Source organism: Propithecus coquereli, unplaced genomic scaffold (genome assembly GCF_000956105.1).
Source record: "Propithecus coquereli isolate 6110/MARCELLA unplaced genomic scaffold, Pcoq_1.0 Scaffold206, whole genome shotgun sequence".
In the NCBI taxonomy this organism is placed as follows: Eukaryota; Metazoa; Chordata; class Mammalia; order Primates; family Indriidae; genus Propithecus; species Propithecus coquereli.
Window position 1 is genome coordinate 249,363 of NW_012145634.1, and position 24,896 is coordinate 274,258.

General features: G+C 54.4%; 3 protein-coding genes across 6 annotated transcripts in view; 2 read left to right on the forward strand and 1 right to left on the reverse strand.

The window, feature by feature from the left end:
- The window catches only part of UBE2L3 (ubiquitin-conjugating enzyme E2L 3), a 44,140-nt gene extending 34,331 nt beyond the window's left edge, over positions 1-9,809 (forward strand). For both annotated transcript variants that reach the window (XM_012644119.1, XM_012644121.1), the window contains exons 3-4: positions 1,624-1,810; positions 7,282-9,809. In XM_012644119.1, coding sequence (XP_012499573.1) covers positions 1,624-1,810; positions 7,282-7,436 — 342 coding nt within the window. In that variant the 3' untranslated portion in view covers positions 7,437-9,809. The remainder of the gene's footprint in view (positions 1-1,623; positions 1,811-7,281) is intronic.
- A 3,213-nt stretch (positions 9,810-13,022) lies between these two features.
- YDJC (YdjC homolog (bacterial)) lies at positions 13,023-14,937 on the reverse strand. Of its 3 annotated transcripts, none has more exons than XM_012644103.1 (5): positions 14,726-14,937; positions 14,421-14,638; positions 14,173-14,272; positions 13,894-14,071; positions 13,023-13,722 (listed from the first exon to the last, which is right to left on the reverse strand). In XM_012644103.1, the coding sequence occupies exons 1-5, from the start codon at positions 14,887-14,889 to the stop codon at positions 13,549-13,551; spliced, it is 834 nt and encodes a 277-aa protein (XP_012499557.1). In that variant the 5' UTR covers positions 14,890-14,937; the 3' UTR covers positions 13,023-13,548. The 3 variants fall into 3 exon arrangements, with proteins under 3 accessions (XP_012499557.1, XP_012499555.1, XP_012499556.1); XM_012644101.1 differs by having other exon boundaries at positions 14,479-14,638; positions 14,726-14,919; XM_012644102.1 differs by lacking the exon at positions 13,894-14,071 and having other exon boundaries at positions 13,035-13,722; positions 14,726-14,889.
- A 2,369-nt stretch (positions 14,938-17,306) lies between these two features.
- CCDC116 (coiled-coil domain containing 116) lies at positions 17,307-21,361 on the forward strand. The gene is made up of 5 exons (XM_012644081.1): positions 17,307-17,378; positions 18,098-18,652; positions 18,766-19,362; positions 20,532-20,894; positions 21,005-21,361. The coding sequence occupies exons 1-5, from the start codon at positions 17,307-17,309 to the stop codon at positions 21,359-21,361; spliced, it is 1,944 nt and encodes a 647-aa protein (XP_012499535.1).
- The last annotated feature ends 3,535 nt before the right edge of the window (positions 21,362-24,896 follow it).

Genomic DNA, 24,896 nt, shown 5'->3' on the forward strand with positions numbered 1-24,896 from the left:
CCTTCCTCCCCACAGATTAATCTTCCAACAATGGCTTCAGCTGCTCAAGGGGGTGGTTCAGGCCCTGAAGTTTGGCCTTAGCAGCCCTGTGGCCACACTGCCTACCCACAGCCTCCCATTGTGCCCTGTGCTGTGCCTTCCAGGCCCCTGCCATCATAGGCTTTAGTCCTCTCTACCTGAAGGCCTCGCCTACCCCTCAGCCTTACCTAATCTTACCCATCTTTTAAGGCCCCTGCTCCATGCTTCCTTTCCCTGGGCAGGGCTACAACATGGGAGAGTGTGCAGGCCTGGTGCGTGCCAGTCCTGCTCTCCAGCAGAGGCGCTCTGTTTAGTGGGAGTGCCCACTTAGGCCCGGGCTTGAGGATACGGGGCTGTGACGTGGGAGCTGCTGAGAGTGTTCCTGGGCCCTACGCAAAGCTTGGCTTTCTTTGGGTTGGGTGTGCCATGGCAGGCCAGAGTGGGAACCCAGGAGAGCAGGGTACAGGGGAATGCAGACCCAGTGCAAAGGGCTCCCTCAGCTCTGGAATTGGGCAGGGGTGGGGAGAGGCCTGAAGGCTCTTTCCTGGGTCATCTCTCAGAGGATCCTTCGGTCACCAGAGCGTACAGGTCCCAACGGCTAGATCAGTTATTCGGCGCTGAAAAGAAATGAGCAGTAAAGTCACACAAAGACACGGAGGAATACTACTAAGTGAGAGAAGCCACCCTGGAAAGGCTGTCTAGTCCGTGGGGCTGCTAATACAGAATACTGTTAAATTGTGTAGCTTTTGTCTATCCAGTTCAGACTTAGTAAAAAAATAATATAAACAAAAAAGACAAAAACCGGGTAGCCTATGAACAACAGAAATTTATTTCTCACAGTGGTAGAGGCTGGAAAGTCCAAGATCAAAGTGCCGGCAGATTTGGTGTCGGGCAGGGGCCTGCTTCCTGGCTCATAGGTGGTGCCATTTTCACCATGATGAAAGGGGCAGGGCAGTTTTCTGGAGCCTCTTCCTGCGGACACTGATCCTATCATGACCTGAGCATTTCGCAAGGGCCCCATCTCCTACCGCCATCACGTTAGTGGTTAGGTTTCAACATAGGAATTTGGGGGAGACTTTCAGACCATAGCAGCTACATACTGTATGATTCCAACTGTCATGTCAGATGACCACACAGAAACCCATAGAACATGCAACACCCAGTGAGAACCATAATGCAAACGAGGGACTCTGAGTGGTAATGATATGTCAACGTATGTTCATCAGTTGTAGCAAACTTACACCTCTGGCAAGGGATGTTGATAGTGGGGGAGGCTGTGCGTTTTGGGGGAGGGGGCAGGGAGTACATGGGAACTTCTGTACTTTCCTCTCATTGCTAGAAGCCAAAAGTTGCTCTAAAATGTAAAATTTTCTTATAAAAAGGCATGAAGAGACCAGGACATCAATCTCAGACCTTTTCATGGTTTAGCAGATATCCTGCTCTATAAATACTGATTGATTGCTGGGTTGTCCTAAAGGTGACAGGGCTTCAATTGTTAGGTCACTTGAAATAAATTAATTTCTCAAGTAAACAATGGAACATTTCTTTCTTGGCTATGAGGGTCTGTGAACTGCGGTGTGTTCATTTTGATCTCTTTCTTTCCAGGACAACCCTCCATATGATAAGGGGGCCTTCAGAATCGAAATCAACTTTCCAGCAGAGTACCCATTCAAACCACCGAAGATCACATTTAAAACAAAGATCTATCACCCAAACATCGATGAAAAGGGGCAGGTCTGTCTGCCGGTAATTAGTGCTGAAAACTGGAAGCCAGCAACCAAAACTGACCAAGGTAAGGCCTGCTCCTGTGTCTTCTGGGACGGGGCTCTTGTTGGGATGCTATGGGGTGGGGGCTCAGGGTCCCTTCCAATGCCGTGTCAGACAGAGTCCAGAGAACTCCTACTGTACTGGCTCACATGTATGCAAAAGTACTGCTGAGATCCCACCAGTCTTTGTGGGGATGGCTGGTCTCAGTTGAACTGTTGACTTGTACAAGAATAGAGGAGGCCCCTCCTGTGCTCAGCACTGGGTGGCCTGCAGCCCAGTGGGGACACATGGACAAGCCCAGCAGTTTGCTGCCTGTGTAGTAGGGGGTGTGGGCACTGGTCCCTGGAAGGGGAAGGTAGAGGGGTTTAAGGTGGCGTCATGTAGCAGTTAGCACTGAACTCACTTTAAGGAAGGAGGAGATTGGAGAGAGCCTCCTAGGCTAAAAGAAGGGCGTGAGCCCACCTGTGGCTCCGAGTGGACGGTGTGGAGGGAGGAGGCAGGGTCAGACTCTAGGGTGATGGTCCCAGATGGAAGCACACAGTTGGCTTTAGTGGGCCTGGGATTCCTGGAATTGGATGTCGCTGTGTGTTGTCACGTGTCTGGGTGTGCCTATGTGAATATACACATGCTTATTTTTCTGGGAAAAGTATTCGATTCGGTATTGTGGTTATCCTCCCTCTTGTCCCCTGGAAATAACTAGACTTTGTTATAGACTGTGTCTAGTTTTTATTTAATTCTACACTTTCTTTTGAAGTCCCAATCTGATCCTTTTTGTTGGCTTTGTTAAAAGTACGTACCTAAACCAATATAAGTTCTGCTTAGATTAAAGAGAGTGGATGAAACTGGCCTTTGAGAGGCTGCAGGTGGAGGGCTTTAGTGACTGAGAGACACCTGGGAAGGTAGAGTTGAAAGCGTTTCACAAGAAAAGTGGAGCCTTCTTCGCTGGAAGTAATGGCCGTGAAAAGTGTCCATTGGACTCGCACGCTGAGTGTAGAAAGGGGTGCGTGCCAAACGTTCAGTCAGAGCAGAGCTCTCTGCTGGGCTTGGCACTGGGCTGTGCGCAAGTCGATGTTTGTAAAAGCTAGCCACGGTTCTCCTCAGTGTACGTGGCCTGCTTTCTTTCCTATACAAACTGCTAGCTCTGTGTTGAAGCTGCATTTGTTCCAGAGTGTCTCGTCAGCCCTCACACAACTCCTGGGCTCCTTGCTGAGTTGTGTCTCTGTTAAACGATCATGACTGGGGAGGGGAAGTCCTTCTAGGCCAGGCTGTCCAGGAAAGCCCAGCACCTCACTCTCTGTCCACAGAGGTTCAGGGGGCAGCGCCTCAGGAGATGGGTACAAGTGTTTGCCATTTCTCACGGGGGCTGGGGGGAGTACTGCAGAGAGAGCTATGGCAGGATTATTCCAGTTGGCAGCTTCACATCTAGGTGCATAGTCAGAATGCTCTGCTTTTTCAGATTGTGGCTATTCGTTTTTTTTTTTTTTTTTTTGGTCAAAGAGCCAGATAACCCAGGGGTGGCTTTTCATTCTTTTGTAAAGTGTACCATATATTATTATTTTTTTTTTTTTTGAGACACAGTCTCACTCTGTTGCCCTGGCTAGAGTGAGTGCCGTGGCGTTAGCCTAGCTCACAGCAACCTCAAACTCCTGGGCTCAAGCAATCCTACTGCCTCAGCCTCCCGAGTAGCTGGGACTACAGGCATGCGCCACCATGCCTGGCTAATTTTTTCTATATATATTTTTAGTTGTCCAATTAATTTCTTTCTATTTTTAGTAGAGACGGGGTCTCGCTCTTGCTCAGGCTGGTTTCGAACTCCTGAGCTCAAACAATCCGCCCGCCTTGGCCTCCCAGAGAGCTAGGATTACAGGCGTGAGCCACCGCGCCCGGCCAAGTGTACCATATTAACTTATGATTTTCAAGGTAAAAATTTTGGTGCAGGTGCTGTTCTGTGTGCAGTGATGGGCAGAATAAGAATTGTTATTTTGTGATTTGTGACAGTTATGGTTCCTTCCTAGAAAATTATTCTGTAGATTCTCCATAGCATGGCCCTGATCCCATCTTCACATACATCAAGAATATTTTCCCTTTCTTGCTTTTATCTCTTGGTTAAAAAGAAGAAGAAGAAGAATGTTGTCCCTGGCACTTGATGCCAGGTTCCCATGTGCCTATTATCTATTACTACATACAACCCCCCTCAGAGCTTAGTGGCTTAAAGTAACAATAATTTATTATTTTCTTATTTTGTAGGATGGCCAGGCTCAGTTGGGTGGTTCTATAGCTGGTTGTTTCTGATGTCACTCATGCAGCCATGATGAGCTGGACACTCAGCTGGGGCTGGGATGTGCCAGTGAGCGTCATTGGCATGTTTGACAGTTAGTATTAGCTAAGGTACCTTGGTTCTCTTTGTGGCCTTTTATTCTCCACGAGGCTAGATTGGACCTCTTCATAGCGTGATGGTCTCAAAGATCCAGGGTGAAAGCAGAAGTTGCTCGGCTACATACGGCTCAGGTGGAGAACTGGTACGGTGTCACTTTTACTGCATTCTGTTGGTCAAACAAGTCCAGATTTAACAAGAGAGGAAATAGACTTCTCTTGACCAAAGGAGTGGGAACTCAGCAGAGGAGTGTGCAGGATAAGAGAGATGGTTGCAGAAGCAGAACAGATGGGCAAGGAGACTGAGCCCCCTTGCTGGTTCCTCAGGCTACTTGGGCTTGCTTGTCCCAAATGGTAGTGCTCCTGGGACATGCCGCTGCTTCTCCCACTCTCCAGAGTCCACATATGTTGGGTGTCTGTTTTTCTGACCCTTTCCCTTTACCTCCCGTCCTCCTCCCCCTCTCTTCCCGACATAGTCTTACTCTGTCATCCTGAGTAGAATGCTGTGGCATCAGCCTAGCTCACAACAACCTCAAACTCTCGGGTTCAAGCGATCCTCCTGCCTCAGCCTCCCAACTAGCTGGGACTGTAGGCGTGCACCACAATGCCCAGCTAATTTTTCTATTTTTAGTAGAGATGGGGTTTTGCTCTTGCTCAGGCTGGTCTCAAACTCCTGAGCTCAAGGGATCCTCCCACCTGAGCCTCCCAGAGTGCTAGGATTACAGGTGGGAGCTCCTGCACCCAGCCATGACCCTATTTCTTGACCACTGTTCGACAATCACCATCTTACAAAGCCCGCCTAAAAAGCCTTGCCATTCCTTTATTCATTCCCTAAACACAGGAAGTACAGATGCCACTTGTGCCACCCTCTTGCTTTAATCTCCCTCCAGCACTCTTCCTCTGTCCTCAGAGCATCTGTTCATGATTTTTGTCTCCTGCTCTTGTCCTTAGAAACTTGAATATTCCTACTGATGACCGCTCGAAGAGCCAACCTGGAAATTCTTTGACCTCCTCAACTCACAACCTCGAGTTCAATTTAGCCATCCATAGCCTTTTTCATTGGTCCTTAGACCAGCTACCTTTCCAGTTCAGGGTCACCCTCTTTAGAGGGTCTCAAAATAGTATTTTTAGTAGTAGATACAGAGGATTACAAATGTTAAGATTGTTAACAATAGAGTTAAAATGTACAAGATTCAGCCATATATGGGATCATCAGAATAGGCAAATCCCTAGAAACAAAGTAGATTAGTGATTGTGAGGCTCTGAGAGGAGTGGGAGAATAGGAGATGACTGCTAATGAGAGTGGATTTTCTTTTAAAGAGTTTATTTTTTGGTATGTGAAATATATATATATATATATTTTTTTTTTTTTTTGAGACAGAGTCTCACTTTGTTGCCCCTGCTAGAGTGCCGTGGCGTCATCCTAGCTCACAGCAACCTCAAACTCCTGGGTTCAAGCGATCCTCCTGCCTCAGCCTCCCAACTAGCTGGGACTGTAGGCGTGCACCACAATGCCCAGCTAATTTTTCTATTTTTAGTAGAGATGGGGTTTTGCTCTTGCTCAGGCTGGTTTCGAACTCCTGAGCTCAAACAGTCTGCCCGCCTCGGCCTCCCAGAATGCTAGGATTACAGGCGTGAGCACCGCGCCCGGCCTGGAGCAGAATAGTTTTGCCATCATTCCCAGGCAGTTGGGCAAGAATAAAATACGGAAGAGATGACTATGGAAACAAGGAGATGAACATGCGTCCAGGGCCCACTGCCCCTAGCGGTGGCATGTGTAGGGAGCTGATAGAGTCTGCCCTTCAGCGGGTGTGGAGATGGAACCAGAGACCGCCCTGGCCTGCAGAGCGCCTCTCAGGCCCCTCGCCCTGCTTTCCATACACAGTGTACCCTCCTTGCCCAGCCAGCCCCCTCCTCGCTGAGGCTGCACCCTGTCATTCCTGCATGTGCCACCCCCTCCTCACCCCACCGCCTCACCTGCACCCACCGTGGTCACAGGAGCCCTCCTTGCCTTCTTCTCACCGGTAGCAGTAACAGGTGGAGGTGGGGCAGATGGTTTCTGGACGCCTGGCCAAGAGTACTTTGTGCCGTGACCCTCACTCAGTGTGGTGCTGTTGACTGGTTGTGTCTTCATGCACAACTCATTATCAGCATTTTAGTCCATTCCTTATAATGCTGGTAAAAAGCATGGGCTCCCAGTAAAGGAATCTGTGGCATCAGCAGTTCAGAGAGGAGAGGCACCTTTCTGCTGGGAACGTGGCAGTGGGGCAGTGGGACGGAAGATAGGATTCTGCGGGTGCCGGTCCTGACGGGGGTTGGGTGCATGTGAGAAAGAGCGTGAAGAGGCGTGTGTGGGTGGCACCCTGCTTCTGATCCCCCACCATCCTTCCACCCCAGGGCTTGCCTTCCAGGACACCTGGCATTTACTGCACCTTGGGGAGCATCGTGGCACCCACCTGAGCCATCAGTGTGACTTCTGCCTGTGAGGTTGACAGTCTTGTGCTGCTAGTGGTTGTCAGCCTCCCAGTGGCTGGACGGGGTGCTCCAGTGAGCCCTTTCTCAAGGTTTCAGTCACTCCTAAAGGTCTTCCAGGGTTTGATCATTATGCATTGACAGGTGTGGCCTCGTCACACACCCTTTCTTTCTCGTGCCCCCCCAGTCACTTTGACTGAAACTGCCCTGAGCCAAGTACACTGCTAGGTGCTGAGCCAGCATAGGGACATGCCACCCAGTCCTGCCCCTGAGAAAGTGACCGTGCGCACCTGAGAATGAGGTGGCGGCAGTGCTAGGCCTGCTGTCTCCAGAGCACACGAGAGGGCTGGGCATGACTGGGGGCTGGGACACCCCTGGGTGTCAGGTCCTGGAGGCGGGAGCATCACTCTGAACAATTATCTGCTGTGATGTTGGCTGTTTGGTGACCGTCAGTTTTTCCTAATTACAGAGCAAAGATGGATCAGTTCTGGTGGTCAGAATTTTGGATAAAGAGGAGGCCGCTTTGTCTTAAAAGCCCGTTAGTTGTAAATCAATGGTAAAGGCAGAGTTTCATTCCTGGGACTAGCTGCCTCTTCCCAGGCCCTTTCTGAGAGTATTCTAACCCCCGATGCCTTGTCCTTCTCTTGGCAGTAATCCAGTCCCTCATAGCACTGGTGAACGACCCCCAGCCCGAGCACCCGCTCCGGGCTGACCTAGCTGAAGAATACTCTAAGGACCGTAAAAAATTCTGTAAGAACGCTGAAGAGTTTACAAAGAAATATGGGGAAAAGCGACCTGTGGACTAAAATCTGCCGCGATTGATTCCAGCAAGTGTGAGCAGAGACCCCGAGCAGTGCATTCAGACATCCCGCAAAGCAGGACTCTGTGGAAAATTGACACGGCCACCGCCTGGCGTTCGCTTGTGGCAGTTACTAACTTTCTACAGTTTTCTTAATCAAAAGTGGTTTAGGTAACCTGTAAAGAAAGGATTAAAAATTTAAGATGTTCTAGTTCTGCTTTCTTTGTTCTAAAAATCACTGCTTCAATCTACTTCAAAAGATTGGTGTTTCTTTTCTTGTCCAAATTTATCCAAAATTTTCAAGTTACATTTAGCCCATAAGGTTAAAAAAAAAAAAAAAAGGTTGTGGTTCCCCTTCTTTTCGCCTTGCAACTCCCATGTTCTTGTATTCAGTTTATTTCTCACTTATTCACTTCCTCAGACCCAGGCCCCATCTCCTCTGCAAAGGAGAAGAAACAGCTCCAGCGTTTCTGGTGGCTTTTCTTCTCCCTTGTTGGACTTCCCGGAATGGGAGTTGGTTTAAATTCTCCTGACTTGTTTATAACATCCTTTAAACATTTTTAAAAACAAACTAACAACTATACCCTTCCTGACCACCCCCGCCCCCCGAAAAAGCCGTCTAAAGGGAGTTTTAGCTCTTATGTGAAAATCAGGCTAGTATTAACCACAGTAACGTTGATTTAATGGGCAAACCCCGACGTCAGTGTGCGTGACTGAACTGCAACTTGGCTGGCCCGCGCAGGGAAACCCTGCAATAACGGGTCTGTGGTGACCCCGAAGGGAGGGCCTGCCAGCCAGAGGACGCTGTGCATGCTGTGTGTGATGAGATCTCTCACCAGAAAGGCTCCTGAGGCCAAAGGCTGGCACCCCTCCCTGCAGCCATTTTAGAAGATCTGCTGGTCCCTGCAAGCCAAGCTAAAGCCAGAACATCCATTTGAAATTCCAAGCTCATCTGTCACCGAGCTGCATCCAAATGTGCCACAGAGCTCGTGTTCCACCTCCTTAGTGTGGCAGCCCCACCACAGCCCTCCCACGGCGCAATTTGACCTTTTGCGGCATTGGAAGGACTCGGCTATTGAACTGGCACCAGTCTGGGGTCACTGGGGCCCCCGCTGGCCTCTTCCTTTGGAGCAGCTGGCGGCCCAGCCAGGAACAAGATGGCCTTCCCTCTCCCTTGGGACTCACAGCCTTTGCGGAGTCAAGCTCCACTTGAAGCGCACTCAGTAATATCCTTTAAATGTGTTTTATATTGTTTTGACTGCCTTTTTTTGTAGAAATAAAAATTGACCTTAGAATTTATCATCATATGAACTTGTAAGGATTTGAATGTTCATGTCTTTTCAAGGCAAATGGGACTGTCCCTAACGAGCAGGGAATACATGTCGCTCTGACATCCAGAGGAAGCCAGTGTCACCAACTCCACGTCTGTCACTGGCAGCTTTCCTTCTCGGCTCTTGGGGGACTAGATCCTGTGGAGAAGATGACTTAAACTTTGCTTTCTGTTTTAATTTTAGTTCTATAACTTGAGATCTTTCAGGGGCCTACAGACGTGTGAGACAGCTTGGTCTCACCTATGCGGAAGTGGGGAGTGATGGGCAGGTTAGGCAGTGTGACATTGTTTGGTTGTCCAGGCGCATGGCCCTGTGGTGTGTAAATGAACTCAACTTCTCTAGTTCTAGGTACGCCAGGGGCAGGTTTCTGGAGACTTCCGTGTGCCCGGGATGGCAAGTGTGCCGGGCCAGCGTTTCCACATCTGTCTCTTCATTAACAGAAAGGTGGTGATGAATTTTATTTCACTCACACTCGGATTTGTAGTAAAATGCCAAATTCTGTCAGAAGCTATCCAAACAAGCTACCATTTGTTCTCATTGCTTCTCTGAATCCAGAAATGTTGCCATTCTTGGAAACTATCCCATTGCTTCGTATTTCTGCCAACGTAGCTCTGCCTGCCTGTCACCCTGTCACTGCGCTCTGCTCACCACGGGAGGACACCTATGTGCCAGCAGCCCCTCAGGGACTCTCAGCCCTGGCACCCCATGGTTTGCCCTGGCAGCAGAGGCCTGGCTCTCGAGTCAGTGGGTGTCCCTCCCTTGGGCCTGGGCAGCTTGCTCCTTCTAACTGTGCCCTCGGGACAGGCTCCGAGCAGGCTGGTGGGCAGCCCTCGCTGCTCCCAAACCAAAAAGCTGGGTCCTCTGGAGGGAGAGCTGTGGAGCAGCCACCCAGCGCCGGCCCCAGCTCACTCAGGAATTCACACCCCCCTGGTTCCTTGAAGTGCGGGGTCCTCCCCTCTGCCCTGCCCCCCACCCCAAGGCGGAGAATAGGCTTTCTAAGATGCTGCGGTCCGTTCTGCTGCCCTTAATAAAAATGCTCTCAGACACTGGTTTGGTCGTGTGGGTTTCTTCCTTACTGGGGGTGGGCAGTGCCAGGGGCCTGTGCTCTTGGGGAGTGGGGTGGGGTGGCCGGGGCCTCTGATCTCCCCATTGCTATCCTCTCCAAAAGAGGTGCACAGAGGTGTTCCTGACTCCTCGAAGGGAAGGGATAAGGTATAATCAACACAGAAAAAGCCAAGAGTCCAGAGGATCAGGGCCTGCAGAAGCACTCGTGGGTCTCTCTCGGGACAGCGATTTCCATGCATGGGCATGTCACTTTCGTCAGCCCGTAGCCCCAACACAGTGATGTTATGCTCCGTGTTTAGCAGAGGTGAAAACTGGAGCCCTGAGAGGTCACCAAGTTAATGAGGGCGTGCCTGAGGGTGGGACTAGGCCATTTCCCTGAAAGGTGCCATCCAGAAACCTGCCTCAGTCCCTGAAAGCCCCTGCCATGTGCAGGCACTGTGACAAGCTGACTCAGCACAGGACCCAGCCAGGCCCTGGACACTTTTCTGTGGTTGGGCGTAGCTGGAATTTGTTTCATGCCTGGAATTTGACACCAGCTGAGGCCAGGCCTGCGCTGTCAACTGGGCTTGCAGCTCATAGGAGGGAAGCCTCCTGGGGTGTTGTTTCATCAGGGAGCCGGGAGAACGGTGGGTGCTCTTTCTTGTGTCTAGCGCTTCTCTGTGAGTCTCAGGACAACCCTGTGGGCACCCTTATCCGTGCTTTTACACAGAGAGCTGAGGCTCCAAGTGATGGCCTTGGGTACCTGGCCTGTGTTTTTACACAGTCTGACTCTAGAGCCTGTTGCTCTACCATTCAGCACAGTTTTCCACAGGGTCCCTTTGAGCCCAGGCACACCCACAGTTGCCCCCTCCCCAAGGCTAGAGACCTGTACGACCCTCTCTCAACTTCCTGTCCTCTGGAGTCACCATTTCCTGGCCTTCCTCACTCCACTATTAATTGTTCAGCTTCAAATAAACATCAACTTCAACACTCCTGTGCCTACTGCAGCCTGGCTTCTGTCCTCCTCTGCTGCCTGCGGCTCCTCTGGCCAAGGGCCCCAGGACTTCCTCACTGCCACATCCATAGATGGCAGCCTCTCATCCTTGCTTCTACTTCCTTCCATTTAGCAGTGCCTGCGTGCCCAGCGCGTGCCACCCGGCCAGTCCCAGGAGAAGCCAGAGCTGGCCTCAGCTCTTGCTGCCCTGGGCTGCACTGGGCTCTCCCTCCCTGCTTCCCTTGTGCCCCCGGGGTGGGGGGAGGGGACCAGCCTTAGATGGAATGGAGCAGAGGCCAGGACTGCTCCCAGCACAGCACAGTGCCTGACAAATGGCCGCTTCCCAGGTAACAGGAACGTGTTATTGCTCCAAGATGAGGCTTCTGGGGAAGGCTGGAGGCCTTAGAGGATCAGCGTGGAAAGGACCGCCCAGCACCGTGCGGAGGCTATAACTGAGGCCCAGGGAAGGAAGTCACTTTCTGGAGAGCATTCCCTGAACTGCTGGCCAGGTTAAGAACCCTCTTTTGGCCCCACCCCCATGTGGCCTGAATCACACTAAGTGTCCCTATGTCTGTACCAGGCTGGGAGCTCCTTGCAGGCCAGGCTGTGTCCCAGCACCAGCCCTCGCCTGGCACAGAGCAGACCCTCCATACATGAGTGCTGAGTGGGTGGATAACAGTAAACCACTTGCCTAAGCCACCCAGTGTGCAGTGGGTTTGGCATAAAAAATACCCCTGCCATGCCCTGCCCCTGTGGGCCACCAGTGACTGCCCCCACTACAGGTCCTTATCACTGTCCTTTCCTGTAAGATGGGCCTCGGTCACCCAATTATCTTACCTCTGGCCACGCCCCCGCACTTCTCTCCACTCTCAAATGCTCCTCGTGCCCACCTCAGCCCTCATTTCTGCTCATCCCTCCTCCCCTCCCTGGGTAGCCATCCCACCTAGCATCTGTGCAGACCCCCAAGTCTCTCCTGCCCACCCACACCTCTCTCCTGAGCCTCAGAGCTGCACAGCCAGCTGCCTCCTCTTCTCAGAACACTTCCATAGCAGAACCCCCTGAAGAGGCTGCCCTCCTACCAGCCCCAACCAGCAGCTTGCAGGAGTGTGGCTAGACCTCAGTGGGCTGAAGTAAGAAGGTAAGGCGGCAGGAGGGAGGCACAAGTGAAAGGAAGCAGGAAAAGTTCTCTGGATGGAAGAATCAAGGTCAAGGGAATGTTAAGTTGGAAGATGAGCATGGAGCCAGAAAACAGGGGGCTGAAGCCACAGATGGGGCATGGGTGGGTGAGGCAGGAAGGAGTGAGGTCCCACCCTTACCCCTTCAGAAAGCTGCATGTCCCTCTGGCCTTCCTAGACCAGGTGAGAGCTCTCTTGGCACCTGATTCCATGCTGGGTACAGGCCAGGGCCCCATGCACGTCAAGTGAGTGAGTAGGTTCAAAGCCTTGCTCTGCCACTCCCACCTCTATGTAAAATGGGGACACTGGTACCTGCTTCATAGTCACTTACATGAAATTAAATGAGACAAGAAGGACCACACTGTGTTCCATCTGCCTTTCCATCCTCCAGAGTGGAGCAGGGCTCTGCTCCTGAGAACTCCCCGCTGCCTTCCTCATCTGCTCCCTGCATCTCAGGAGCCTTCATCCACACCACACAGGGCCAGTCCGCAGGGCACCCATCCATCACCTGGCCCAGTTAGGATTTCCACAGAACACTGCCCCTCCTGGAAAAGTTTACATGTGCTCCCAAGAGCTTGCAGGACCTCCTCAGGCCTAGCCTCTAGAATGGCTGGCTCACTTACAACAGGTGACTTCCTTTTAAATCAAAATTGAGACTATAATATGCCTCTCAAAAAGCAGCCTGGTGAGACAATCTTTTCCAACCCCTACCCTACCCCCACAAAATAAACAAAGGGGCAGGTGTGGTGGCTCCCGCCTGTAATCCCAGCACTTTGGGAGGCCGAGACGGGGGGATTGCTTGAGGCCAGGAGTTTGAGGTTACACTGAGCTATGATTGAGCCACTGTACTCTAGACTGGGTGACACAGTGAGACCTTGTCTCTATTAAAAAAAGAATAAAGAAAACCTAAGCATGAACAAAACTAGAATGTGGGGAATGTTTTGCTATCTTTTCTGGAATATTGACTTGGTTTGAGCCAAGAGGGAGTTGTGTGTCCATTCTTGTTTCTGTGAAGGTTCCCTGGGCACACTTTATAAACCACCCAAGTCTGAAAGACACTTTTTTTTATTAATATAGCAATCTCTTCCCCACTCCCCCTTAAACAATGAAGGTGTTTACACTGCAACATGAAAGGGCACCAAAGGCTCTGCAGGTCCAAAGCCAGATGTCACAGGTTGGGTCCCCCCTGTAGCCAAGAGGGGCTGCCCAAGCTGTGGATGCCATTCTGAGCCCTGAGGACCTGGGCACAGAGGTGGCAGTGTCCCACCCAGGGTAGTTACAGACCCTGCTCAAGAGCCTGGTTCTGGGCTGTGCCAGTGCTTAATCCTGGCCCCCTTCCTCAGCACTAAAGGGCATTAATGCTTGGCAGTCTGTAAGGGTCAGGATGGGGAGGGCTCCAGGAAGGGTTCCAGAGTGGCCTCACAGGAGACCCCCTCTCCAGGCCTCTTGTAGTCCAGGTCGTCGAGGGCGCAGAGCTGCACGCCTTCCTGGGCAAGCCGGGCCCGCAGCGTGGGCGCAGTGAGGACACGCAGCTCATGCAGCCGCTCCCAAGAGCAGGAGAATGCGTCAGGGCCCTCACCACAGCCCCCAGCCGGAGGCACACTGGGGTAGCCGGGGTGTGCCATCAGCTCGGCTGTCAGGGTATGGCCCGCTGGGATACCTTCTAGGGCCCGCGCCAGCGCCCCGGACACGCGATGAGCGGACATGTGCCTGCCGCAAGTGCTCATGCCCACGAAGGCGTCTGTCCACCTGTGGGTGACGGGCATCAGCGGCGGGGTCGGGCAGTGGGCGGGGCTAGGTTGGGGGTGGGGCGCTTCCTGGTTGAGAAGCGGAAACAGATGGCCATGAGGATGCCCAGCCCGACGCCCGGGGACCTGTGCGGGAGAGGGGATGGAGGCGGGGTGGGGCGAGGGGCCTCACCGCAGGCCGTGGCAGGAGAAGGGGCCCACGGCGGCCCGGGCGTCGCGCTCCACGGCGCAGGCGAAGGCGCGCGCTGGCGCCTCCAGCCACGCGCAGCCGCCCACGCCGCGTTCCAGCGGCAGCCGTGTGAAGCGCACCCCGTAGGCCTGCAGCGCCTCGGCGAACACCTGGCACACGCCTGCGGGCGAGCGGGCTCGGGGAGGAGCATGTCCCCTCACCTGGGAGCATCAGCCTCCCCCAAACTCCACCCACCCGGCCTGGGAGCCCCAATCCGCGCACCTGGGAGCACGTGCACGTGCTGGTGCCCGTCCACGTGCGTGGGGGCCCTGCCCAGCAACTCCCGGAAGCAGTTTAGTTGGGCCTCTAGCTCCTCCCGCACCTGGAGGGAGAGGACGATTGACACCTTGAGAGTCCGGGAGCAGCTACCGAGGAGGATCCCCTCCTTGAGCTTGTGTGTGGTGACTGCTCCAGGGTTTGAACGAGGAAATCATTCAGCGCCAGCTCCTGCCCCTAAGCCTTCACGGTACCCGCTGGGCAGAATTTTGGGGTCATAGCGAGCATCCTCTTGCAGCTGCGCCTCCGCACCTGGGGCAAAGCCACGTCTCCGGCCGCCACCGCCTCCCGGAATCCCATCTTGCCGAGGAAGAAACCTTCGGGGCTGAGCAGCGTCGAGGCGCCGTGGCGGGCCGGGCCCACCGGGCGGCCCTCGGACAGATTGGCGTGGAGGCCCGTGGGGATGCTGTGCCTGCGGGCGGAGCGCGAACGGGAGTACGGACGGCCGCGGGGCGGGGGCGCCCCCAACCTGCCCGGACCCTGCGGGGCCGCCCCTCACCTGCGGGCCAGCTCCGCCGCGCTCTCCGCGGCCGCGCCGTTGACCAGCAGGGACACGCTGGTCACGGTCCCGGCCAGAAAGGCTTCCACGATGCCTTCGTCACGCCGCGAGCAGTAACCAAAATCGTCCGCGGTGACCACCAGGCGCACGCGAGGCCGGGCCATGGCAGCCACGCCCGTGGCTCGCGACCCGCGGAGAGTGGGCCTGGCAGCTCAGGCCCCGCCCCGGCGCACACGCCCCGCTGCGGCTGCGCTGCGCCTTTGTTCTCGCCACCTAGCGGTGTGGTATGGTCCTACACCGCTTATAACAAAGCGGAACTTTCCTCTGCAAGAGTGGTATTTAGTATGAAAATCACCAAAAAAAAAAAAAAAAGGACAAAAAAACCTCTTATACCCTTCTCAGAGATCACCACTGTTAACTTTCTGGGTTGTGTCCTTCCAGTGTTTTCTCTAAGCAAATAAACATACCCAATTCCTCTTCTCCCCAACCCAAATGTTTTTTGTTTTGAGAAGGTAAAGATGATCACATCAATATTATCTTATTCGTATAGTTTCTTTTTTTATAGCAGTGCCTATGAACTTTTTCATATCATTAGCTATTTTTATTCTTTTCCAAATTGCTTTTTGGTCTTTTGCTGATTTTTTTAAGGGGAGGCTTTTTCTTGATTTGTTGATTTTTTTTTTTTTCCTTGAGCTCTAGACAATAAGAAAATGAAAGAAAACACATACACCAATGGCTTCATTTGAGAAAGCATTAGCCCCTTTTCCATTTTGAGCTGTGTGCCAGGCTGCAACTTTTACAGTCATAGCTTCATGTTTTTCTCTTTGGTCCACAAAAGCGTTCCTTACCCATAACTATACAAATAGTCAACAAGTTGACAGCCAGAATTTTCATTGTCATGTGGCTGTCTTGATTTTCCCTATGGAAAGTGTGGTATTTTTGTCCAGCCTATGAGATTGGTAATGTCATGTCTGTTTTACAGATAAGGAAACTGGGGCTGAGACAGAGGAAGTGTGGTCCTACCAGGAGTAGCAGAGCTGGGACTGAACCTTAAGCTCTGGGCCTGCACCCAGGCCGGCTGTGGTTTTCTGGACTTTGGCTGCCCCCTAGTTTAGGGGCAGAGAGGGCAGAGCAGAGCTTGGGAATAACAAATACCTAATGGGGCATTGTAAGGGTTGGAGGCCTCATAGAGTCTTTCAGTCATGCTCTTGGCAGAACTGTCATGTTCAATCACCGTGATTGTTGAATTGTCAGACCTCAACCGTTCTCCACTGGGAAGCTGATCTTGGAAAGGCTAGAGGCCTCGAGGGTCTGCAGATTGGAAAGAGGAAACTGACATTTATTGAGCACCTACTGGATGCCAGCCATTGGCAGTACTGGAGATTAAGGGCGACTGCCTCAGTTCCTGCCCCAAAGAAGCAACATCTGCTAGATTACTAAGTAACAACATGGAGTGACAGAGTCTGGGATGGAGTCTACTATGAATTCTCTTGGGGGTGGGAGGCTTTCTGGGAAGGCTTCTCCAAGGATGTCGTGTTGCATGATGAGTTTATTGGGTGGCGGGGAAAAGTGGGGAGAGGAGGTAAGGTACCTATTGGGGTACCAGCTGTGTTGTATGAAGATTTTAATCCCCATCCGCCCACGTGGAAGGACACTCAAACCCATTTACAGATGGAGAGACAAGCTCGGAGAGGTTGAGTCACACCGGCAGGACATGCAGAACTAGGAATTGAAGCTAGGTCTGTGACTTGGGAGGTTGCCCTCAGAGAGGTTGCCAGAGGGAAGAGGTCTCAAGATGGACCTTGGGTAGTCCACTCCTGAAAAGGAGGAATCAGCGACGGGAGAGGAACCAAGGAAGGTGCTTGTGTCTCTGGTAGAGGCCGTGGCTTTGGCTGAATCAGGTTCCCCTCAGGGCAGGTGCGGGTCACACACAGCCTAACCGCCACCTGGCGCTGCTCCCGGCGGGGCGGAGCCTGGCTGGCCGCATCCCCAGCCCCGGCTCCCGGCGAATGTGGGTGGGGCAGAGCCTATTGGCGTGGGGGAGGAGCCAATACGGGCCCCGCCCCTGGCCATTGTGTCGGAGAAGCGAGTGGGCGAGCAGTCCGGAGCGAACCAACGACGACGCAGTATGCAAATGAGCACGCGCGTTGCTCGCCGGCTGTTCCAGCCCAGTGTGCCGCCGCCCTCGCCCGGGCGCACAGGGCGCGGGCGGGCGCTGGTGAGCTGGGAGGTGGCCGGGGCGCCCTGCGTCTGGGAGGAGGGAGGGTCGGACACACCCAGACCCAGATACGGTCGTAGAAGGCATGCGGGCGTCTTCAGCGACCCTACCCCGACGTCTCTGGAATCGAACGGTCCGCAATTGCCTGGGGGGCTCACCGCAGAGCAAGGGCCGGGTGCATAAAGGACGCGGGGTGAGGGGAGCGAGGGACCCACGGGCCCCGGGGCCACTGACACACATGGACCCATGGAGGCCTGGACAGACCCTCACGCCGTCTCCCCACCCTGCGCAGAGAGGAGTCTGCGGCTGTGCTGTGGAATTGAAGAGAGAAGAGGTGAGTCGTGGGCCGGGAACCCCGGCACCATGGCCAACCGCCGCCACCACTCGGGATACTTGGCCGACGACGAGGCCCGCCACTTCACGTATGTGGCACGGGTAAGTGTGCCCAGCAGGGCTCTGACCCTGGAACCCCTAACGTGTTCCCCACCAATCCTGGCACCCCAGACCACAGCCTCCCTTTTTCATTTCCCAGTGACCTTTTCACTGGGCCTCTCAGTGAAGTCCTCATTGCCTTGACCTTTCCTATGACCTCCTGGTGGGCCCTGAGCACTCTCAGTTTCATTCCCTGTGTCCCCCTGACTCCCAGCGACCTGAGAGGTGCTTGGGCAGCCTGGGAACCCAGAGTGGGAGCATGGAGCCAGCTAAGGGCCTATGGCTCAAGTGGGAGAAGCAGCCATGGGTAGCGCAGGGCTCAGGACCTCAGGTGTTGTCTCCATCCCAGCAGTGGAGACAGGGGTGGCCTGCTGCATGGACAGATGAGGAACTGGAGAGAGACTCGGGGGGCTTTCATGCTTGCCAATTCATGCCATGTGTGAGGGCAGAAATGGGCTTTCAGACTCCCTAGCCATGGTGTCAGGGAAGCTTCAGGGTGACCCTAAATAGATCCTCATTTTCAGATGAGGAAATTAGACCTCAGGAGGGGCCATTGTCCACACTGCCGCACAGCCTGAAGGCAAACCCAGGGCTGCCTGACTCCAAAATGCAGTTCCTTCCACTATTCACTCCACACCCAGCTCCTAGTGGCACCCTAGGAGTACCCCAGGGCCTCTCTACCTGCAGGACATCCTGTCCACTGTGATTGCCTGTCTGCTCAGGTGCAGTCACCCAAGAAGCCACTGTTCCGGGAAATGGGGCCAACCTCCAAGCTGGGCCGTGAGCCACACCTACCATCCATGTATGGCAGCTCAGCGCTCCGGTGCCACCGCCAAAACAAGACGGGCCCTGAGCCCTTTGGCAGCTTCCTGGATTTCCTGACCGAGGGCCAGGTGCTGGAAAGCCTGCAGACGGTGGTGGAGGAGGCGACGGAGCGCATGACTGCTGTGAAGACAGAGGCCGGGGTGCCGCTGGTGGAGGTACAGGACCCAGTGGAGATGCCAAGTGACAGGCGGCGGGTGCATGCCCGGCCCAGCCTCAGAACTGTGCACCGGCACCGTGCTCGGCCCAGCCTGTGCACGGGACGCCCCAACAACTACCCATCCTGCTCAAGTTCCACGTCCGACTCCCATAGCAGCCTCAAAGCTGGCCAGCTGGGCTCCCACAGCTGGGACAGTGATCTGAGAGCTCGCGGCTTAAGCTCACTGCCACCTGTGACAGATGAGCTCCTGCTGGAGAAGAACCTCAAGCGGCTGCTGCGGCTGGAGAACAAAGGGGTGAGATCTGGGGCCAAGGCTGGGGCTGGATGGGATGGATTCCTGTCAAGGGCCAGGGTCAGGCCTGGCTTGGCTGCTCCTGGACACTTCTCAGAGTGGCCCTTTCTTTACAGAAAGGCCTGAGTCAGTCCTGCTCCCAGAAGGACTCCCTGCTGTGGGACTCGGTGGGCAGCCAGACTGGCAGCCAGCGGAGCCAGGAGCAGCCCCTGTCCTGGTTCTCAGGGCTGCTGGACTCAAGTTCAGGCACACCGGAATCATCAGATCTGGGGCCTGGAGAGCGTGAGCTGATGTTCCTCAAGCAGGAGTTCAACAAGGAGATCAAGTCGCTACTGAACCAGCCGGCATCCTCCGACCTGCCTGGCTACTATTCACTCCGTGAGCCCCATCGCACCCTGGACTTCCTGGCCGAGCACCACCTCTTCCCTGTCCTGCAGGGCGTGGTCAGCCAGGCTGTGGACAAGCTCAGTGGTGCCCGCCGCCGTGACGGCTGCCCTCTCTTCCCTGCCAACTTCGAGTCCACTTCGGGGCTGCCGGTTAACTTCGACCTGCTGTTGCCAGGCTCCAAGTTCACCACATCCGACAGGGAGGAGCCCTGTGATTCCCTCCCCACCACAGACTCCAGCTCCAGGATGTTTTGCAGAAAAATCAACAGCAGACAGGACTCCCCCTCCACGTCTAGTGCCCAGATGGCCACCAAATTCAGGCTCAAGGTGACACCCACAGAAAAGCCCAATGGCCCCAGCCCGTCCCTCCATCCCAGGCAGGAGGCACCTGACTCAGATCCCAAATTAAAGAAACCGCCTGTGTCTCTGAACTCCAGTCAGAGGGCCAGGCCCTGGCGGGGCCTGCACCTCACCTTGCCCGCCCCTGGGGTTGTGGTGGAGGTGGCCTCCAGCCAGGGCCACTTCATGGGCCCAGTGGCACCTCTGCGTGCCTCCACCCACCCCCCATCGTGCTCCTGCTTCCTCCCCACGCTCTCCCCACTCACCTCCTTCATAAGAAGCTACTCCTCGTCCCCCAACTCGTCATGTCCAGAGGTGACAGCCTCGAGAGTGGGGCTGGGTGTCGTTGGCATGAGTTCACGGAAGGGCTCCTTCACCCACCACTCGTAGCAGCCACTGTCCCCAGCAAGCCCAAGGCTCAGATCTCCTTCCTTGCACTGTGGAAACCTCTTGGTCAGGAGACAAGCTAATGAGGGACCAGGAATCCTGACTGAGCTACTACCAGGTGTTGTCAAAGATGAATAAATGCTATTTTTTATCCTGGATATTTTTTTAACATTTGTATGTGAATCTTGGAGGCTCTCCCACATGGGGAGGGGCCTGTCCCTTGTGGACAGCAGCCTTGGCCCAGCGTGAGGCCCCACATCCTAGGCCCAGCTCCCTTCGATCCAGCAGCCTAGGTCAGGACTCTCCAGTCTCTTTACCCTGCCTGGGAAGCTGCCTGGGGAGGATACGTAGAAGATGCTGGTGGCCTCACCCTGGCAGGTCTGTGGCAGTCCCCTATCCCTCCCCTCCTCCAGCAAGGCCCAGGCATGTGTCCCTCTGAGCACAGGCCTGGGCAGGAGCCTGCAGGAGCACAGGTGGTCAAGGCTCAGGTTTGGCTGGCCTGGTGACTAAGGTCCCCCACCTTGCCCCTGGCCTGACAGGTGCAGCAGGTGTGATGAGGTGAGCATGAGGGTTGGCTGTTGAGTGTGACAGCATAGCATATGTGGCAAGACTGTGCCAATGTGACAAGCTGGCAACCGTGTTTGTGACCCGAGGGCTGGCGGGGCTGCCAAGGAGGGTGCCACAGGTGTAAGGGGCATCACAGGGTGGGAGGAGGGATAGAGCCAATGAAGCGTGACATATGTCCTTTTCTCTCCCTGGCTGCCACGCAGAACCCTGGCAGCAAGTTCTCGAAGAAGCAGCCGCTGCCCCCCATCTCGTCCAAGCCTAGCACGTCCCACTTTGGCAACCCCTGCTACGAGGAGCTCAACTTCTTGACCCAGCAGGCGGTCTCCCTGCTCATCCGCAAGTACAAGTTTGAGAACAACCTCAATAAGCAGCTGGGCTTCATCTCCTTCCCCGTCACTGAGATGCTCATGGACCTTAACCTGGGCTTCAAGAATGTGAAGGGCTCTCACATCCACCTGTCCTCAAATATCAACCGGACCTGCCTGCGGCACAAGCTGGAGAAGGCTGAGAGAGCATGGCACGCCTCCCAGCGCAGCCCCGAGTCCCCCTCCACGCTGCCCCCTCCACACAGCCCCTCTCCACGGAGTTCCTCTCCACACAGCCCCTCTCCACGGAGCTCCTCTCCACACAGCCCCCCTCCACGCAGCCCCCCTCCATGCAGCCCCCCTCCACACAGCCCACCAACACCAACCAGGACCAGCTCCAGGCCACGGAGCCCTGCCACACACACTTCGCTGACTTGTCAGCCGGCCAGTTGCTCAGCTCTCAGAAGCCAGTGACAGCTGAGGACCAGACACTCAGGAGCCCATTGGAGCCCAAGCTCTCAGTGTACTTTGGCACTGGTGTGGGCTCCAGTCCTCCCAAGTCCAAGGAAACACCGACTGGCAAAGACAGTGAGTACAGTGACAGGGTTGAGGTCGATGATGAGGCCTCAGCCTCCAAGGATGACAGCGAGTCCCAGAGCCCCCCTCAGCCTGGTGTGGAGGCCTTGGTCAGCCACTCTGTGGACGTGGGCCACAGTGACCCCCCGTGAGGTCCCTGCAAGCCACACTGAGCACTCGATCCCCTGCCCCTCCTCCTGCTCCATCATAGAGTTACTGCCCACTCGGCAGCCCCTGCCCCGAGGCAGGGGTCAGGAGTGGCTGAAAGCCCACAGCAAGCTTTGCTGAGACCCTCAGGGAAGCCAATGTATGAAATAGAAATAAAGCCTGTGTTGACAGAGCGCAGTTCTCATGTCCTGAGAGTTCAGCCTCCCTTTCTGTGCACCTGCACAGCACCCTTGGGTAGCACCTTCAGCGGGGCCAGCGGGGCGGCAGACAGCCTTCCTGGTGGCTGCCAGTGCTCTGCCTCATGGCTGCTCCTCTTGAAAGGCCAGCCACCTTGCCACGTGCTGCCCACTTTGCTGTGTGGCTCTTCCCAACTCCACTCTGCAGCTTCCTGGTTCTTTGAGCCTCCGAAGACACTCCTCATCACCCCTCACTCATGGGCCCTGTTCCTGCCTCCGGGGAGCTCTTTCTCTGCCTGGGGTGGCTCCCTTCTCGCTTCAACATGCCACATCTTCGCCTGACGCAGGAGCTGTGTGTCCGCCCTCTCCTGGTACACTCCCGGCTACCTGTCTTCCTCATTTGTGTTCCCAGCTCCAACTCGTGAGAATCTGGAGTCTCCATGCCAGGCCATGTGCTAGCCGCTGGTTGGTCAGGCTGTGGATTGGATGCCCAGGGCTGGCCCTGTGACTGACTTCCTGGCAGCGGCTCTGGGCAGGGCAGCTCTCTCCAGAAGAGTCTGTGGACACAGCTTGTGCTGTGATTGGTGGGTCTCCAGGGACTGCTGGCCATCCTGTGCCAACAGCACAGCGCACCCCTTCCCTCTGTCTTCCGAGGGAAGCCAGTCTATTGTCGCCCTAGGCACCTTCACCAAGAAAGCAGGTCAGCCTCTCCCCCTCTGCCTCTGTGGCCCAGTCTCAGTGGAGGACAAGAGAGCACGTGAAGGTGCTCCAACTCTGCCTTCCTGGTGCAGGCTCCCTTGTGGAGAGCCTGGTGGGTCTCTCTCAGTACTTGGATGCTACCCTGGTGCACAGAAGCCAGGCCTGCTCATGCAAGCTTGACTATAAGTACCTGACAGGTGTGGCCATGACCAGTGGCCCATGTGTGAGGACACAGCAACTGTAGCCTCTGGAGCCAGAGCCACACCTACAATTCAAGGAGGAGGAGCATTTGCTCATCTGCCATTCAGAGGGACCAGGGTCCTAAGGCGGGCACATGAGGGACCTATTTTTCCAAAGAGCTCTTGAGACAAAGATCTTTTAGGGCACACACTCAACTTGATTCCCGTTCCCTGAGGCCACCTGCCACTGCCACCACCACAGTGTGAGGCCATAACAGCTCCATTTTTGTACCTCATTGTCATACCACTTGGCCACAGTTGATTGGCCCCATTGGCACATCCCTATTCCAAGCTAGGCCAGTCGGGCTCTTTCCCAGGAGCCTGCAATTGGCATGGACTAAGAGATGCTGGTGGTTTGCACTGATTGCTGGAGACACACGTGGATGGTGTGGAGCAGCCATCGTCCACCCCTGTCCAGAGAAGCAAGATATCCTGTCAGTAGAATGGAGTCAAGAGGAGAGCCCTCAGGCTCCAAGAGACAGCACCCGCGGTGATTCCCAACAGCTTCCCAGGTCCTGCTGCCAAGTCATCAAGAGAAATGAGAACATATCCCCACCCAGCCTCAGAGGCACATCCCCGGGGTGGGAACAGCCCCTTTGGAAACCAGTGGTATTGTGCTAGAAACCGTGTCCTTAGCTGCTATTTCAGGGATCTATTGCTGTGTACAAACCACTCCAAGACCTAAGTGGTTTCAAACAAAATGATTATTTATCATGACACAGGGTTGACAGGCTCAGCTGGGGATGTGACTGCTTTCAGCTGGGAGCTGGGCTGTGGCTGGAATATTCCAGATGGCCTCTTGCCCTCCGGGGTCCCTCTCCCTGTGCCCTCTCACCATGCAGTGGTCTGGCCTGCACGCCATTAGTGCATGGTGCTGTCACTAGCCTCCTAGGGGGAGGAAGCAGGACCCTCCTGAGTTCCTATGGCTGGTACTCAGAAGTCCCCCAAAACACTTACTTCTTCAGTGTTCTATTGGTCAAAGCGAGTCACAAGACCTGCCCAGATTTAAGGGGAGGGGAAGTAGACTCCAGCTCTTTCGCTTACAGGGATGGGAGGCATGGTCAGTGGCTGTGTTTGGAGACTACTACCCCCCTTCCTCCTCTCTGCAGCTGACTGCATGTTGAGCACTCCTTGCACCCAAGTTGAGCTGACCAGACTCTCCCTTGAGAATCTGAACCTGAAGATTCTGGTTGGAGATGCCATAATCTGCCCACAGGGTGAGCCGGAGAAGATGGCCTGCAGGGGGAGGCAGGAACAGTTATGAGAAGCTACCAAGCCCCATGAGAGTCAAAAGAGAGCCACACTGGCTACCCCCACTCTGGTTCCAGGGGCTCAGCCTACTTAGAATCTTGCCTGTCAGAGAGATTGCCTGCCTTGTCCTCACCATCTTCTGGTCCTAAGTGCAACTGGCAAACTGCTGGGGGTTTTTACCATGAGACTGGCATGATCTGATTTATGCTTTTGCCACTTCCCTGTGTGGAGAATGCCTTGGAGAAGCCAGTGCAGTGGAAGCAGGAGACCTATCAGGAGGAGGCAGTGGTAGATATCTGGAGGGGAGATGGAGGGGCATGGATCAGGGTGGTGACAAGGGACTCAGGAGGGATGCCTGGAAATCCATTTTGGAGTCAGAGCCATCAAAACCTGTTGAATTAGATATGAGGATTGAGGTAAAGTGGAATCAAAGAAGAATCCTGAGTTTTGGGCCTGAGCAACTGGTGAATGGAGGTGCCATTTACTGCGACTCGGAAGCCTGGAGAAGGAGCAGTTTGAGGGTAGAGACCATGAATTCTGCTTTGGACGTGTTAAGTTTGAGACGCCTACTGACATGTCCAAGAGACATCTCCATTGCCTCTCTGATTATACTCTGGCCCCTCCACCCTGGACTGGAGGCCCCTCAAGTGCAGGGACTGCCAAATCCAGGGCACACCTTTAACCATTTAGACACCCTAAGTGCTGAAAAGATCAAAGTGCCTTATCCCATATGTAATTCAAAACAAAAACAACATAAACATGAAAAACCCAAAATGACATGTTGCTGTAATTAAGATGGCTTACCTCTGGATTTTCTGAATGCAAAATTCTGGATGATTTAATTAAATATAAACTTTTCTCCCTGCTTTGCTAGTGCTTCAAGTACATGCTTAGTCAGCCTCTTGGATAATATAGCCCAGAGCTAGTTCCTCTGTAATACGCTCCCAGCAGGGGACCTGGAGTGAAGTCACTGTAAGACTGTTCCATGAATTAATAAGTAAACAGTGGGCCCGGCGCAGTGGCTCACGCCTGTAATCCTAGCTCTCTGGGAGGCCGAGGTGGGCGGATTGCTTGAGCTCAGGAGTTCGAGACCAGCCTGAGCAAGAGCGAGACCCCGTCTCTACTAAAAATAGAAAGAAATTAATTGGACAACT